An 18,538-nucleotide genomic window follows, 5' to 3' on the forward strand; every position below is an offset into this window, starting at 1 on the left:
ATATATAGCTCCTTGTGCACTGGGATTAGGATATCTGAAGGGAATTTGCAGAGAAACCAGAGCTTTCCCTTTCTAAAAATAAATTGCCGAGGACGGCTCGGTTTACAAACGCGTTGAATGAATCGTGCTAAAATCAGAACTGTTACCTCCGTAAAACATAAACTATTGCAGCTATTGGCGGGGAGATTTTTTTTTGTGGAGGCTTTTCATAATAATAAATGAATTAATGTATTCATTTTTAGTTTGCCTAAAAAATTCTTTACAATAAAAATACAAACATGACACATTTTCGATAATTGCCGAAATGTTGGGCCCTGTTTTCCTGCATCTAACGAGACACTGAGTTCAATTTTTACTATATTTGTCCCTAATTTTATATTTTTAGGGCGAATTTTAGTTCATGTAGCAAAAATGATACAATTCCAAAAAATGCACTGCACTGCAGATAAGTCGAACATTTTGCTTTTATTTTAAAACCGATAGAAAAAGGCCATGTTGACTTTTCTTTAAATATGCAGAAATGTAAGCCAAGCTAGGCTGTTCTTCATCGCATGCCTTAAAACTTGTTGTGTCATTTGTGTGGTTTTGTAGCTACAAAGCACGAAATTTGGTTACAAAGCACAAACTTCTGATGTGTACGTAGGGCGAGAAATGGCCGGTACAAACTTGTCCAGTGTACGCGCTCTGACAATTTGCCGATAATACCCGGCATTATGCGCAGTAACGACGTTTGGTTATATGAAAGGTGGGGCAAAGCAGGGTACGTCTGGATAAAAATCTACGTCTTTCTTTCGTGCTTATTGGATGGCTGAAGGCAGCGATAACGGGCACAAATTATTCCTGCATGAACTCAGAACGGAATATAAAACTAAGTGATGAGCTTTTTTTTCCTGTGGAATCACACTTGTCAGAAAATATTGGGGGGTTTGGTGCTCCGAAGCTATGCCTTTGCTATGAGGCGCACCATATATTGCCGGACGGCAGAAAATTTTCACCACCTGGAAATGTTTAATGAACGTCGAAATATCGACACAGAGTCGTTTTGCGCTTTTGTCTTCCATCTACATAAGAAAATGGGCCGCCGGAGGGGACGATGAACTCCGATTCCCAGCGGCTTAGCCACTGAAGCACTCCTGGGGTAACGCGTGTCAAGTATTTCCACTTTCAAGGTGTGCGTCCTTTTAAAATAAAAGCATTCTTAGTATAACGGATGGAGTCCTGTAAAAAAACTAATCTATTCCCCATAGACCGGTTGGTCGACCGAAAAGCACTGATAACATCTCTGGACACACGGCGCATGCGTGCAACTTGGCTTCCATTGCGTCAACATGGGCGACGTTGAGAATGGCGAGATTAAACAGCAGCGGAGACAGTACGGCGCCCGGCGGAGTGCCAACTGAGGGGAGTTAGATCAACAACGTCTGATGTCACGTCTCCGACCTGAATAATGGCAGTGCGAGACGTGAGGAAGTCCCTGACGTAATTGTAAGTACGTTCTCCAGGGGAGACTGCTGCCAGTCCTTGCCAGATTGCCATATGTGATACCCTAGCAAATGCTTTCGTGAGGTCTATAGGGAAAGTACAGCGCCCGTGTCCAGTTTTGACGGAGCGGTAATTGATTCCCTGGATAGTGAAAGAAGAATATCCCGAGTGGACAATCCTGATCTAAAGCCATGGAGTGGGAAAGAAAATTAATAGAGGTAAGATGATTCGTAAGGCGAACATCGATGATGTGCTCTAGTACTTTTCCAACGCATGAAGTGAGGGAGATGGGTCGAAGATGGTCACTATTGAGCGGCTTCCCCGGTTTGGGTATCAGGGCAATTTTTGCGTGCTTCCAGGACAGGGGTACAACGCCGAGTATCCAAAAATGGTTATAATATTTTGTGAGTGTTGAGATAGATTGGTCGTCTATATTACGAAGAATCTTATTTTGTGATGCCGTCTGGTCCTGGGGCCGAACCTGGGCGAACGTGGAGGAGGGCGACTCGTACTTTCGCTTCCGTTATTTCGGCATCTAGTTCCGCATTAGCTTCCCCTGAATAGGACGGTGAATGCCGTGTAGGTGTGCGCATTCTCACTGCTCGTGCGACATCTGTTGGGAGCTTTGGTTTTTGTGGTGCTTGGCGCCCGCTCAAGGCGACATATTTTATTTTGGCATTTGCTTTTATCTTGCTTCTCTTCAAAACGGTTAAAGCGTTGTTTTTCTTTGATTCACTACGGTGAATAAATTTGCCGATTCCACTTATAGTGGAGAATTGATGAAAATCGAAGCAGTGGAGAGTGCGCCTAGAAATACGAGACATGTTCGACGCTTCAGTTACCCTGGCAAACACATGGTGAACCGCACAACTAGTCCTTGACTTGCGCAGGGATGCATGGCAAGAGTGATGTAAAGGGACCCTACAACACTCTTTGAGCAGTGCAAGTAAACCTGCGCGATAGGGGTGTGCGAATATTCGAAAATTTCGAAAATTGCAAGAATATTAAATATGTTATACTCGTATTCGCTTCGAAAACTATGCATTCGAAAGATTTCGAATATTCGAAAGAGTTCGAATAATCGGATACAGTCGGACACGGATATATCGAACACGGATATATCGAATTATTGTCTATATCGAACTGTCTGAACATCCCCTTGAAAATCCCTTGAAAAAGTATAGCGCTGTTATAAGCGTGTATCGAACTCGCGGTCACGGGCACATTCGGTATATCGAACGCTGCGCCCCAAGTGCCCCTGCAAGTGCGCTTCTCCTTACGGGGTGGATGTGATGATGATGGCAACTTCTCCTGCCGCGCTAGGTTTCTGGCATTTTTTCTGCATGCTTGAGCGTTTTTCAGTGGTTGATCGCGCAGGGGGACCCATGTACAGTCAAACCTCGATATACCGAACACGGGTATATCGAATTATTGACTATATCGAACACTTTCTAGAACTCGCGGAAAATAACATGCATTTTTAATTTTTTATTTCAAACTGGGACGGACATGAAATGGGTATATCGAACTCCGCCACCCCAGACTGCCCAGACCGCTCGCGCTCTCTTGACAGGCGGTGAGCTATCCCGCAGTACCCTCGAGGATAGCGGTGGCGCGATGGGCGTTCCCGACTGCTGCGCATCGGTTCCACCGAAGCAGAATTCGACGGTGCAAAAGAATGCGAGCTTGAAGAAACCTGGGGCCAAATGGAGCGCTTTGTTGGTGCTGAGCCACGAAGCATGTGCATTGGTGGAGTTGAACGACGGTGGAGTTGACGGATGTGGAGATCCTAGCGGATGCTGAGCGCACGAACGAAGACGCTGCCGAGGTTGTACCCGCAAGCGCTGGTAGTGCCCCGCTCCCGACTTCGACCGATGCTTCAGCTGTTTTGGCCCTACCGCACCGCTACTGCGGCGCTGTAGAAGGCATCGGCCTGTTGCTTGTGGAACGTTTGGACTACGTTGAGGAAGTCGTGTATAACACGCCAGGCTACACTACTGCAGTACTTTAGGCCAAAAGAATAAATACTTTGAAGCACCCAGTGAGTGTTTACTGCACGATTCGTTCATTTATTGATTTGTACCAGTTTCTGACGCGTTTTTTACGTGATTTTATATACCGAATTCTGGTTATATCGAACTATTTCACGGGCACCGCGCTGTTCTATATATCGAGGTTTCACTGTACCGGGTTAGGTATTTTTGTCCACGGCCCACGTTTCGGAGCCATGGTCACGGAAAAACGGAAGACTTTGTATTTCGAACAGCCTTGTGAACTTATGATGCACAAGAAGCAAGCGAATCTTACAGATTATTTTTATGCTGAAGTTTGGTTATCGTAGCGGTGTGGCTTTGAATTTACCGTGCTGTGAGGAACAAATCGGTGAGGTACCACTTGTAGCGACTTTCATTAGCTCTCAGTCATGTGCGGAGTTTTCAGATACGCTTCAGATAGCCATACTTCATATTTCGAATTATCGATATATCGAACTATTTCGTGATCCCCTTGGAGTTCGATATATCCGTGTTCGACTGTATTATAAAATATTTGGATTGATTAGTTTAACGGGGGGGGGGGGGGGGGGAGGACGCGGTTTTCGACTCTTGAAAAATGACCAAAACATCGTTTTTTTTTGAAAGCCACATATTCCGCTTCTATGTTTTATATCCTGTGCGTTTGCAATGTTTTTCCGCTGAAAACCGTCGCAAAGTGGCATAAAAATTACTTTTGCCAGCCTCGGTGACAGAATGTCAGCGCAAAATGGCGAAAAAACGGCAATTTTCGGAGTGCTTTATCTCCTCAACGGTGCCACCGGGCGCGGCCATTTTGGTACCATTGGATGGGCCGAGCGATCCTCTTTCCGGTCCTGGCCGTCTCTTTTATCTTCGTGCATTCAGAAACGCACGAATGACAGAAAAAGAAAGACGCACAAACGAAGCCAGAAACAAATACTGAAGCGCGGTTGGCCTTCCGGTCGGTGCGCGTTGAAACGGCCCTCCTGATTGGGCGTCGCTGCGGTAATGCAAGATGGCGGCCGCCTGAACTGCGTAGTTCACGTTTCTGAGTTCATTTGCGCTGCTTCGCTGGGACAAGTTTTTGTTCAGTCATTTTATCTGCTGTGGTATTCAACACGGACATTATCGCAATGGGAATGCCTGAGATCGCAAACCAGATTACGGGAAGTTGCGTGGCTCGAAAGACTGAGGTCATCGAACGCTTCTTGCTGCGCGGGACTTTACCCTGGAGGATGAAACGTGGAGCGCGCGCTTGTGTTAGCAGTTGGCAAGGGAACTTTTTGTCTAATTGGCGATGCTTACACGCTTAGTTATTGGTATACTTGGCAGTATAGCTCGGTAGTTTTGGGAAAGAAACGGCCCACGCGTCAAAAGCTGCGGCGCGCACGGCGTAGCCGCTGCGCGTTGAAGTATCGCCTGACTGCGCAACCGGGTACGATTGAACGCCAGTTGTTAATTAATGCCTGTGACGTTACATTTAATCTTATGAGCGACCTGCCGGGCCATGTCAGTGATAAACAAAGTATGACATGTTGCGGTGTACGAGCGCCGCGATGCGAGAGAGCCATATCGCCTTTTTGCGCAACGATTGCCGTGCACTTCGAGAAATCATGCAAACAGGCTTGAGTTGGGAATAAAAACGTGTTGACGGCGTTAAAAATGTACCTTACTGTCGTTAAATCTCACAAATGGAAATTTTTTAGGGAAATTATTAATACCAGTGCATACATCTATAGTTTAGTGCATATACCCGCCGCTGCGGCTCAGTGGCGAAGGCGTGGTGCTGCTGAGCATGAGGTGGCGGGTTCGATTCCCGGCCGTGGTGGCCGTTTTTCTGATGGAGGCGAAAAGCAAAAACGCCCGTGTGCATGAGATTTCGGCGCACGTTAAAGATCCCCAGGTGGTCAAAATTAATCCGCAGCCCTCCACTACGGCGCGCCTCATCGCCTGCGTTGCGTCGGCGCGTTAAACCGTACAAAAAAAATTTAGTGCATATTAGCGGTACTGCGAGGAATATTGGATGCCCTGAATTTCAAGAGTACTAAAAAAGTGGGCATGTATCGAAGTTGGAGTTATGCAGAATATTATACCAGGCTTCAAAGTAGATCATTTGTATCCTTGTTGTATGTAAACTTTTGGCAATGAACACCTGCACGTAATTGCTGCTCCAAACAAGGTTATAAAGTATATAAGAAGTCAAAACTCAGTTTTCAAATGTAAGTAAAAAAATGTTCTTTACTTGTTACCATGGTCGCAACACTGCAGACGGAAGTTGTCCAGTGCAATACAAGCAACCAGCTAACTTAATTTGTATTGAAAGCCATCACCCCCCTCCTCCCCCCCCCCTCTGTCTGCAAACTGGGCTATGTACCCTTCACAGAAGAGCTGAAAATGATGTTTTATGAAAAAAAAGGATGCAAAAGGCACTCCAATTGCAAGGCAAGGCATTACAGAAGCCCCGTGTTCAAAAGGACACGAAAGGATACAACCCTAGCGACTTTGATGAATGAAATCTGTGTTGTCACTTCGGAAGCTGTTTGCTCAAAAGTTTTTTTTGACACCTGCGTCGCTTGTTCCAGTGATTTCCTTGTGACCGCTAGGTCTATTTTTGATTGCGTTCTTTGCATTACATTCCTTGATGAACAGTTCAGGTCGTGACACTAATGAATTTTCAGGTTTACTTTTTGTAAATTTTGTATACAAATAGTCGTTCATGGTCGTTAATCAGTCACCACTAAAAAACTGGAAACTAAAACAAAATGTGTTTCAAAGACTATCACGACCCCGTTCATTCATTTCGGAATGCAAAGCACTTTGAACCATCATGTTTTATAAGCTTCTCAAGCTCGGTACAAGGTGAAAAGAACGAAAATTTTACATAAAAAAGTTTTCGAAGTAATAACATGAAATTTTTATGGTGTTATCACACGAGCATTTCCACTTGCTGTGCTAATGTTCATCCAAATCCACTTAGAAACAAAAAAGTTGATATTGAAAGCCACGTCTCCCCTTAATTATTCGATATTCGATTCGATATTCGAAGTTAGATATTCGTATTCGATTCGTATTCGAAAAAATTTGATATTCGCACACCTCTATTACGCTACCAGGAATACCTGAGCTAAATATTACACGTGCACGTGAAGCGGTGAGCGCGCAAATCACTGTTAAAGACGCAGGAAAACGAACCGCGCTCTCTTCAATTTTCCTCATTATGCACCATGGCATCGCCGAAATGACGTCATTGCGGCCATGGCTGTTCTATTGGCTGTCGCTGGTCAACTTCGCGGCTTATTTCTCGCCTTTCCTGTGGCTATCCGCCATCGTCGGCGCTGTGTACCAACCTCTTCTATGCCTGAACCTGTACGCACAATTTTGGTATTTATTTTGTGTTTTGAGTGCGCCCGGAGTTTTAGCAACGAATTCAATACTCCCTTTTCAACCAGACCACTCGACAACAAACCTTTATTGCTTCAGAAACGCCTTACCAACCTGAGCGCTTGCTTGCGAGCAGGCAGCCATGCCTGCTTTTTGTGGCACCAGACCGGAAATAGACCCCTCCACGTTGCGGAGAAAAGGAGAAAACTGCCCGGCATGTGAAATATCGAAGGCCGCCGCAAAGAACGCGGCAAGCCGCCCCCCCTCTCTGGGAGAGAGCGCGCAACTTTCGTCGCGTTCTCCGGGGTCTAGTTGAGAGGGAACAATTATGCGCGATTTCTCATGGAGCGTGGTTTCGGTGATAGTGAACGGATTTTCATGATTCTTGCGGGAGGAGATTGCTGGGACAATAGACTTTACCCCAAAATACATATCGAGTTGTCGAAGGTATGTGCTCCAGGTTCCCTTTAAGGAGACGCACACCGTAGACACCTTGCACTAAAGGAGCCATGAAGAGAAAATGCAAGTTGGTTTTATTCGAAAGATTTCGTGTTTTATAGTGCCCCCAGCGCTTGTCCGGATACAAACGGTGCTTTATTCACTGAGAAATTAAACAATTTAGGTTAAAATTTTGATTTTCCCGCTCAATCGTGCGTTTTCGTGGTCCCAAATGACATCACAGGAACCGACCGCTCTGCAGCCTAGAGTTCCTTCATTCACGCATCCGCCGTACAGGGTAGAGACACGTATACGCTGGCGCCGCCATTTTCGGTTGCTCGCTCGCCGCCGAAGCAAGTCATTGTGTCAAAACCGCGCTAAAATTATCGCTGCAACGCGGTTTACTGAAGAAGTTTGAATCATATTGTCTGTTTCGCGTTGCTAGGTCTCGTGGGAAACGAAAAGAATAACGCGTTGAGCCCGTTGGCCCAATTGCGGCGGCACGGGACCGTTCAAAGGTTGTCTCCACCCTGTACAGCGGTGTTGGTTTGTTCCCGCGTTTCTTTACGTTCCGTAACCTAGATGGCGCCACCATACCGTGGCAAGCGTTTGGTTTGTTTTTGCCCGCATTTAAACCTGGCTTGTTTTTGTTCTGGGAGAAAATATTCGTTCCCTGAAACAGTGCTCGCTCGACAAATGGGGTCACGTAAGACACCGTTAGTTGCGGCAATCGGCCAGTGTCGTCTGAGACAACCCCAAGCCCCGTAGTGCTGTGCAGCTAAACCAAGCATTCTGTGCGCAGTACGAACAGCAGAACGCATCAGTACTTCTATGTTTACATGTGCTTTCGTAACTTCCACTGTTTGTCCCATCATTCTTATTGCTTTGTAAAGAATGTGCCCTAAATTTAAGCGCAAATCGCTCGTTCGTCTCGTTTGTAAGCTCTACCTAATTTTCGTCTGCTTCTCCCAGCCTCCGCCAATCGCAGAGCTTAGCTCATGTGACATCATAGGTTGTGTTGCGGGAAATGAGCTGGTGGGTCGCATGACCATTCCTTTTTTTCCTAATTATGTAGCTTATTTGAGCGAAGTTTACGTTAAAAGTGGTGTCAGTATGATTCTAACGAGACAATCTTTTGAATGAACCAAACTTGTGTTTTCTCTTCATGGCTCCTTAAGGCCGGTAAGCAGTGGTTTGGGTTTTTGTAAGGTAGGCGTTAAAGTGCCCGGTAAAATCAATGGTGTCGTCTTGTCGTGGCGGTTCTCGTAACCAGCAGTAACATCCCCGGATGCCCACTGAAAGAAGTGCAGGGCGAGGAAGTCTGTGCGTTTGCGTTGCTACCGGACTGATGCAAAGGATGGCCAAAGCGATGTCCACGTTCCAGCACTTCACCCGGGAACACACGCGTCGCTCAAACCGTCAGCGAGAACGATCTCGGACTCTCTATTGGCTGGAAGCGACAGCTTAACCAGGCCAACTACGAGGTGTGTGGCAGCCTCCTTGAAACGCCACCGCGGCGGCGAGGGGACGGGATGAACGGAGGCAAGCGCTTTCGCAAACCCAGCGGTGCGCCCGAGCAAGACCGCAGCAGCAGCAGCGCCCGAAGAGTCGGGAAGAGAGTCAACAAAAACTCCTCCTTTAAAACTCATCCAGCGTTTATACTCCTAATTACAGGGGTGGTGGCACCGTCAGTTATGAACCTATACTTTGTCTCACTCAAATGTGCCTTATAAGGCACATTTGAGAGGCACATATTCGATTGAAGAAAACCTATAGGTTTCCTTTAGAAGGCACATTATTCGATCTAAAGGAAACCTATAGGTTTCCGTTAGATCTAATAATGCGGACGTATGAGCCATGGCATTAGTCTTAGAGGTGTGGAACAGCCTTGCCTGATGATTATTGATTTTAGGGTTTAACGCGCCGACGCCACGCGGCGATGAGGCGTGCCGTAGTGTAGTGTTCCGGATTAATTTTGAGCACCTGAGGACCTTTAACGTGCGCCGAAATCTCGTACACATGGGCGTTTTTGCTTTTCCCTTCCACCAGAAAAGCGGCCGCCGCAGCCGGGAATCGAACCCGCGTCCTTGTGCTCAGCAGCGCAACGCCTTAGCCACAGAACCACCGCGGCGGGTAACAGCCTTGCCTACATATACTTCGTATTCAAGCACTCTTTCACCTGTTTTTTGCCCAAGCGATTGAATCAAGTGACAGACAGACGGACGGACGGACGGACGGACAGATGGGCAGACAGACAGATATATTTTCCAGTTTAGGTAGCCCAAGAAAGACTATCGTCTTTGAAGACACACGTGCGCAATGAATCGGCACCATGTTACTGATCTGGACAGTCGTACGTTGCCAAAAAAAAAATAGCTGCGATTACCTCACTTTCAGAAGGCATAAAAGCAATGGTCCACGCCGGGCAAGGATTACATTGGCTCCACCCGGGTTCACTCCGGTTCTGTAAACAGGATGGCCGACCGGCTTTCCATTTAGAGTGTGTAGCATTGTATTCTGATTGTGGGGTTTAACGCTCCGACGCTACACGGGCTATGAGACGGGTTATAGTGGATGGCTGCGGATTAATTTTGACCGCCTGGGCATCTTTAACGTGTGCCTAAATCTCGAACACATGGGAGTTTTTGCTTTTCGCCTCCATCAGAAAAGCAGCCGCCGCGGCTGAGAATCGAACCCGCGTCCTTGTGCTGTGCTCAGCAGCGCAACGCCTTAGCCACGCAGCCACCGCGGCGGGTATAGAGCGTGTAGCATTACTCTACTGAAGGCATGGAGCAAGTCGCTAGCGTCAGGTTATTTCCAGTATATGTAAGAATCTCCGCTTCTGGGCAGCCCAGAAGAGAGAGCGAGACTAAGCTTTATTACGAGCATCTTAATGTGGGGTGGGGTACTCAGTCCAGGACTCCATTGGAGACCCCTGCTGCAACGGCCCTTTTTACCAGCCGAAGCTGGGAGCCGGGAAGGAGCTGGACAGCTGCTTCTCCCGCTGCTCACGGGTAGGGTTCGTGGCCCACTCAGCGGAAACAAAATCCCGCCCTAGCATACCGGTGCTGAGTAGCCAACACTGTAAGGCAGTCCTGGGGTTCGTATGCATAGCAACGCACTCGATTGAGCAATCCATGTGCCAAATAAAAAGAAAAAAAATCGGCGAATTCGGATGCCCAGCGCACGATTTGACTCAAAGGTTCGATCTGCGCTGTGGCAGCACGCAATGCAAGCTATACGTTCTGGCTTGCACACCAGTGCCGCAGCGCTGATCGAACTTTTGAGTCAAACGGGAGGAGCGTTGCTGTGATTTGCTGGACTTGGTTGGAAGAATTAAATCGCCACTTGAGTGCATTGTGGACAAGCTGAACCACGGACAGCCTTAAAGGCTGTCCCGCGGTTCACTGGCAAATTCACCTCTCGTAGGTGTGCATATTTACACTGCTGAAATGTAATGTGTTGTATACTGTCAAAGACAGGCAATAAATAAATCAATAAATAAAAAGAATGACGTCGGCGAAGCTTTCCTGAGAATGTGCCCAAGACGTGCGTCCACCTGATAGCAGGTGTTTAAAATACGTTTGGAGAAGTCCGAGTAATTTCACGGCCGTCTCGTTTCTGGTCGATCGCACTAATTACACCTGTTTTGCCTCTGGCTCTGCCAAGCATACATGCACCAGTGATCAGTGGGTGTGCTATGCTGTCGCCTTCACCCGCATGCATTCATCTTTTGGCTGCTTGAACGCAAAGCGAAACATTTCACCCAAATGGAAACTGAAACACAGCCTACCGCATGGGGTGTGACATCACATTTTAGGATGTGGGCTTGCTTTCGTTTCTGTTTTCTTAAAAGCCCATGACCATCAAACGTTTCAGCATACATTTATTTTACATTTGCACGTCCTTGCTGACTCGGTGTTTGTTTGAGAAAACGGTTAGGCAAGCTCCATCAATCACGTTTCACCTTGCATTCGCGGTTTGTGATGTCACAGAGTGTAGTGCGCTACAGTGGATGGGGCGTCGACACTTGCTTTTACCTTTTTCTTTGCATTTTCTGTGTTGATAAGCAACTTCGGCCACCGAGAGGGGTGTATTGGTATTCGAAACGCTCGGATCTATTCTTATGGGCAAACTTGCTTTGACACTTTAGTGTCCCTTGAATCAGTCAAGAAGGGTTTAGACTAGCTGCTTGGCAGACGACGCTGTACCACCCGGCGGATCGCGGAAATAGCCACAAAGCGGAAGTGACATTCCAGCCGGTTTGGTCTAGGCGGGCAGCGAGAGAGCCGGTTGAAGCGGTATTCACACGACGGAGCTTTTAAGCGGAGAAATCCGAGGGAGATTGTGACGTCACCGCAGGCGGACTTCCGCTCAGCCAGCTCCTTCGTTCACACGAAGGATGCGACGATCGGACGGATCTCACAGTTTGCTGTCGCCTATCCCGAAAGCAGGGCCGCCATAGCACCGCCGATTCCGCGACCGCGGCAATTTCTGCTAAAGCCCCTACGTACTGATATTGTCAGGCGCCCAAAAATTGGCCGGGTGCTCGATGCAGGCGCTGCCGCGGAAAGAGGACGGCGCGCGACGCGCGAGGCAGCGAGTGAGGCGACCGTGCGCAAGCAGCAGCCGGCCGGCCCGCCTACAGGCCCGCATACAGATTTTAGGCTTAACACTGCGGCGAATATTCGATTGCCGCTTTTGCAAGCGGCGCAGATGACGATGTTTAATGCAATTTTCCATCACATCGTTACCACCTTTCTCGTATGTGCAGCTTTGTTTGCGCATTGGGGAGCGATAACAAGCTATTGCTCGAGCTACCTGCGGTGGCCTGCGCCACTTCGCGACCGCCGCTCGCCCCGCGACCGTTCTGGTGGTATATGCGGCTCGTTCAGTGCGCCTGTCGTTTGCGCGGCGCATTTTCGTGTCCAGTGTAATAAAAGGCAATAAAAACAGAGCGCCTGCGACCTCTCTAAAACTTGAGTCGCGGCCAGCTGCCCGACGAGCAGACTCGCTCGCTCGCGAGTCGCGAGCGAGTAGCTCGCGAGCAGAAACTGCGACCTCCGATCGGAGCGGTGCGCCGGAGAGAAACTGTGACGTAGGGGTCACGCGGCGCGCACTCCTTGGAGCAAAACGGCGGATTTCTCCGTGGTGCGAATACCCCTTGATCTGCGCTGGACGCGCTGCTCGCAGGGCTGCTACGCGCGCGCGAAGTAGCGCGCAGGCTTGCTTCCGAAACGGTGAGTTCGCGGAGGGCGCCGTACCTGGTACCGGTACCGTACTCTTTTTGACCGTACTTCACGCACTCAGACTCGCCGATGTACTGCCGTATACTTAGAGTTATTCGTTTTCGGGTTTTATATTTTTTCAAAAATTAGGCGGGGGGGGGGGGGGGGGCGAAAATTGGGTGCTATTTTTCGAACTGCTATTAGGGGTTTTTGTGAAACCATTCCAACAGTCGGGTTTTTTCCGGTAAAATTGACACTTGTCCTAAGTTTATTTTAATACACTGAGTATATTTTAGAGGGTATCACGAGCTTTTTAACTCTAACGCTTTAAAATTGGTGTTTGTTTCAATCTCGGGGGGACTTTGGGGTTCTCTTTAAATTGCTCTGCGAAATTTGGCGTTTGGAAATAAATAAATAATCACAGTAAATAGCATTGATAACTTCCATAAATGAAACATTTTATTCACGGAAAGCTGGTCATTGATTCTTCCCTGATCCTTGTTTACATACAGTATTGTGATCTGCTTGCTCAACTGCCGGTTCTGCGCTCTCTTATAGGTCCCTTATATTAGGGTAGGCTACTGTGTACGCACGTACGTGTAGACAAATTTTAAGTGCAATGCACTTCTTAAGCGACCCTGAACCTGCGTCCACCGGCGATGTCCTCGCACGTGGAGATGGGCGCGCGCAGCCTGGCCGCTGACATGGCACATACCCACGTGGGGGATTGGCCAGGAATCTCCTCGTCTTCCTTGGCAACGGGGGGAGATGGGCGCGCGCTGCCTGGCCGCTGACATGGCACATACCCACGTGGGGGATTGGCCAAGAATCGGGCGTGAGAAGGGCTAATGCACCTGCTTAAAGGAGTACTGACACGAAATTTCAAAGCTGAGATCCGCTCTAGCAATCAAGTACAACGACAACACAAATAGGCGTCTGTGAATAAATGCATCTTTCTTTCTTTGTAGTTGTGTGTGTGTGTGTGATCTCTCTTTCGCGAACATTACCGAACCGCGCAAATTCAACTCGTGCATTCGCACTTTCACATTCTTCCCCTCGGGGAAATGCGGGGAATTTTTGTTCGAGTCTGGCATACGTAATATTGTATTAAATGTATCGGTAAGAACGTAAGATATGGTGAGCAATGATGAGCTTCCAGTACCTGCTAATCTTATATAGATGCAGATGAGGCCCCGGTGTTCTTGTTGACGTCTAAGACGACGAATCCGCTCCTCGTTATGCCGGATGACACATTGCTGTCCCCCGTGAGAAGAGGGTACACTACTCAACGTGGACGGCTGGCTGTCATTCTCCTACGTTGTCGTTTACTGCACCGCCCCTGTGCCGCACTGGTACGAGACCACGCTCCGCCCTCCATGACGTCCGAGACGAATAGGGCCAACCCCCCACGGACTCTTGCAGAGAGCGGTGGTGATTCTACTTGCCTATCTGCTTCCAGCGTTCGTGAGTTCTGAGAACGATCACGATGGCATGGCGGGGCACTGGCAAGAAGGAAAGTAACTGTTTCCCAGAGCCAGGGAAACATAATCATATTTCACACAAAAAAGTAGGATACGGCAGTTTGTATCTCGCATGCGTCACAGGGTATTCTTTGCCCCGTGGGCGGTCGGCTCACGAAGTGCCTGCAGGCTGGTGCGAAACTGCGGCACCCGCGTTTATGGCCGGAAAGGGCCGTGCACATAAGGTTCGGCGCGCGTTAAAAAGCCCCTACGTCGCCTGCATAAATTCCCCCACCGCGCCACCGCTGCGTACTTGGGCGTGGTTTACACCCGTCATAAACCTCCCTCTTTGTGGCCCATTTTCGCGCCGCAGGAGCTTTACCGGTGCATCGGTGAACGCTTCTCGCCTCGGAACACAACATTGTGTCCTGTGCACTCTCCAAAAAGAGAGAGAGAGAAAAAAAACAACAGTTGAGAAGTTGTGTTTTCGGGCAGGCATGGAGTCTGCACTAGTTAGCGAAACAAGAACGCCTGATTTTATTTCTAATGATAGGGAAGAATGACTCAACCTCCAACCCGTGGTACGATGGAACACTGTTAAAAAAGTAAAGAAGAAACTGAAGGTGTGATTGAGATATGCACAGCATTCGCGGGAAAGCTGGCTTTGCCGCAACACGTATTCGGTCTACTTACGTCTACGCACGTCGCTCGTGATTGAGCCTTTAGGGCGGTATCAGTTTGCAGTTTCTCTGAAACACGCTAAAATATCTGTCGGAAATTATTTAAGTCGCAGGCCCGTTCATATCGAAGAGGTTTCTGCTTATATGTGTAAAGCAGTGTCTACGAAAGCAATTCCGGGTTTTGTCCCGAGCAACACCTGATCCGGCGAACCTCGATTTGGGGGCAAATCGCGCGCTCTTTCGGCTTTACTCAATGTCTTATACGTGTTGTTATACTGACACACCAGACATCGTCGTGTACTATTGCTAATATTGGGACAAAGAAATGTACAAGTACGCACCTAAAAAAAAAAAAACAGCGTGTCGAGAGGCCGGGCATCGTACATTTGCATATCTTCATTCCCTTTTTAGAGTTGACTTGGTTTTAAGCAAAGCTTTATTGGCTCAATCTTGGCTACCTTCCACACCGAAAAGCACTGCAGGAAAGCCAAGTTTCTCAACGATGATGATGATTATGGGTGAAGTGAAAGATGGTTGAAACGCGAAGATTTCTCCTGCTCAAAGCTAATGTTTTCAGAGTCCAAAGTCAAAATACAAATAAAGCAAAAAACGCTTCCCGTGGTCGCAATCGGACCTGGGTCTCTTCCGTTATGAATCTGACGTATATCCGATTATGCCATTCCGACACCGTCGAAGCAGCTTAGATTTTGGGCTTTACTTTGACCCAGGTTGCATGGGAACAAACTTCGCGTTTTAACCACCTAACTCCTAAAAAAGGGGTTTTGGCTTTTTTCGTGTAGCTTTACCTCGCCCACTAAGGAGAGCATATTTCCAAGTGAACACGAAGGCAATGCAAATTTGTCTGCCCTTTGCAGGACGCCGCGGGCAGCTTCACCAACAGCTTGACGATACGGTTCCACCCTTCGCTGGAGTTGGAGGGGGACGAGATCAAGACGCTAGTCTGCAAGTTCACCACAGGCGACGTGAACCTGGGATGAACGGGCACCATCGCTGACGTCATGTCCACAAGGGGCCTTGTCGTGTGCAGCGATGTGCAAGACCTGCCGAGTGTGAGCTATGCGACGGAAGCGACAGCGCATATTTTGCTGCACGCACGACGGGAAGCTTCCTAGGCACGCCACTGGGCGGGCATGCAACGAGCGCGGCCTCCTGCTTGAGGCTCTTGCGCTGCTCATTTAGTAATAGCGTTCACCTCACCGCCTTTCGCCACACTTCTCAGCTTACGGTGGCCTCACGTGACACGGACCTGTATCACCTCCGCCTCATCGTGCAAATCATTCACAATGAGTGCAAAAACTCGAGAATTGGCTAAGCCCCCGGCCTTCTGCGCCTACGCAGCTTAAGATCGCGTAATCCATGCGCAGAGTTGTCCAGTCAGCAGAAAAGAGCCGGTCACTGGGGATTTTACACAGGCGAGCACTCGAGCGTCGAAAGTACCCGATTGAAATGTGAGTCTGTAGTAGCGCTCAGTAAGGGAAGGTAAATTAAATGTCAGAATTAGGCCCGAAAATGCTATGAAATTGGTTATTCATTCACGATTTAATTTCGGTGCGAGTCTAAATGGTGCCGCTTTCCAGGCAACGTTTCACGCATCTGTAGCAGGAGGCGATCCCTCGGAATTGCATCACCGACTGCCGATTTCGCCATGGCTCCTGCGTACGTTTGGCGGTATGCAGAGCAGTCATTTCTGTCAGTAAATTGATTGCCTGCACAACCAGCTGCACAACGCCACCCTTCCAGCTGAACTTCGCAAACAAACGTCAAAGGTTATGTTTAAAAATTGTCCCTGTATCTGCTTGCTCCCCGCATCTGCCTCGTAACACCCTTTTCTCTCTATCCCCCGTCATGCTGTTGTCCGTCCCTCTACCTGCTCCCATAATGAATACAATGGAAGTTTCATCACTTTGATTCATTTTCCCCGCCTTTTCCCGTGTCGTGCACCGCCTGTTGGGATATTTTCTTTTCATTTTTTTGGACCAGATCGGAGAGACATCCTTTTTTTAGTATTTACTATTTGCATTTATCTGGCCTGTCTTTGACTCCGGTTTTTACTGGGTTTCTTATTTTCTTTCGCGGAAACTAATCCGACGTCTAATCACCAAAAGAACCATGTTTTGCCTCAAGTATGCCTGCCTTTTCTTGTTTGCTGAACAATGTTGGAATGTATGTGCGTGCCACCAGCTTCAGAAATTTCAGACGGTCTTGCATTTGTACACTTCTTGTCCAATCATTGTTTCTCATTGCGGCCGTGTGACCGAATCAATAGACAAACAGAGAGACGTTAAGTTGCCCAAGAAAGACTATCGTCCTTACAATTTTAGGCTGAAACCAAGCCACTCCTAACTTTCTATACTCATAAAGTCAGCATGAGCAGCATAATCTCTAATAGGCTTGCACTGGACAGGTCTTCTCCAGCCGCATACCTTGAACTCTCTCGCTCACATCGATTTTGTTGGTGTCGCCGTACCTCACGGCAAACGCCTGTGTTGAGAGAACTTCTTTTCGGTGGTAGAGTAGTTTTCTCAGTGTGTGCGTGGGTAGTAGGCCATTGACCAAGTGATTGAAGCGGCCATTAGAGGTCTGTAGAGAGGGCATCTTTGATCTTTTCTTGTGAATGAGACTCTGGTGCGTGAACATCCATTGGATGGCAACTTATGCGCGAGTAAGTTTCTCCGTGTAGTGCATAGCAAGTGGTCTCATGAAGAGTAACCTTAACGCGTTTCCCTGTACGCACCCCCTTCACACTTTTACAGAGAACCATGGCGTAAGTTTGTGCGTTCTAGTAGCGCCATTCGTCATGGCTTGTACGGTGACGGCCGTGGTCGATGCGAATCCCTCGCAGGTTCGAACCTTGTCTATTGATTGATTGTACATTCGACGCATTATTCTACCTGACATCTGCGCCGCTGCATTTTGTGCAAACCGAATCGGTGTAATATTTCCTTGGGAGGATAGTCGTGCCCTCTACAAGAATGTCCCAACAAATGTGTAATAGAGTCTCCCGAATGTATTTTACGGTTCCATTACATTTACTTCTCGTATGCTCCAGATGTTAGCGCTTGTGGGAACAACATTGTCATAAAAAGCCATCTTAAGTACCTTGTACATGTTTTCAGATCAAGGACGAGTGTCCAAGCAAATAACGGCGCTTACCGCACTTTTCATGACGTTATCTTTTTCATTTCACTACTTAAATGGCCCAGCAACACTCGTGCTAAAATTTGTTTGTTCATGACGTCTATTGTGGAACATAAGTCAAGTGGCCATTAAACAGATCGGGGTCTGATGCACTATACACTTATAGAGTTAGTAGCGCGTGATCGCAAGAGGTGAAGCGCAATGTGCTGGTGCAAATTTCAGCCGTCAACGCACTTTACCAGACGTGTTGACGGCGGCAGCTTCAAGCGGTATACACGACTGACCTGTGAGTTGTTACTGGCAGTGTTTTTGCTCCTGTGCCAAACCAAGTGAATTTTTACACTTTCTTTTAAATAATAAAAGTCTAGACTGCTAGAAGTGTTTGTAATCATGTGCCAAATCAACTGAATTTTTGCCATTTCTTTGAAATAAAAAACAGTTTCGGCTGCGATTGAAGCCTCTCACTGGTGGACACCTTAGCTCATTTTGTGTTTTTTGCTGATTAAGCTTTTCCTTGACCTTTTTTAAATCTCAGCGATTATACAAGAAGTCGTTCATTATTTGCTTTAAAGGAATACTGAAACGAAATTTCAAAGGTGTGATAACTATGTAAAACGCTTACTTTTTATCAGGAGATATCTCCCAGCAAGTTTCAACAGCACCAGTTCAGCGAAACACATTTAAAATCCATCTTAATC

The 18,538-nt window shown here is 47.8% G+C and overlaps 1 protein-coding gene across 1 annotated transcript in view; it reads left to right on the forward strand.

Annotated features, from left to right (window-relative positions):
* Positions 1-18,312, forward strand: part of LOC144137782 (uncharacterized) — a 37,725-nt gene extending 19,413 nt beyond the window's left edge. Inside the window, exon 4 of the mRNA XM_077669761.1 lies at positions 15,557-18,312. Coding sequence (XP_077525887.1) covers positions 15,557-15,679 — 123 coding nt within the window. The 3' untranslated portion in view covers positions 15,680-18,312. The remainder of the gene's footprint in view (positions 1-15,556) is intronic.
* The last annotated feature ends 226 nt before the right edge of the window (positions 18,313-18,538 follow it).

The sequence above is a fragment of the Haemaphysalis longicornis genome, unplaced genomic scaffold (genome assembly GCF_048455015.1).
Source record: "Haemaphysalis longicornis isolate Haplotype H1 unplaced genomic scaffold, Haemaphysalis longicornis Haplotype H1 scaffold_1, whole genome shotgun sequence".
Lineage (NCBI taxonomy): Eukaryota > Metazoa > Arthropoda > Arachnida > Ixodida > Ixodidae > Haemaphysalis > Haemaphysalis longicornis.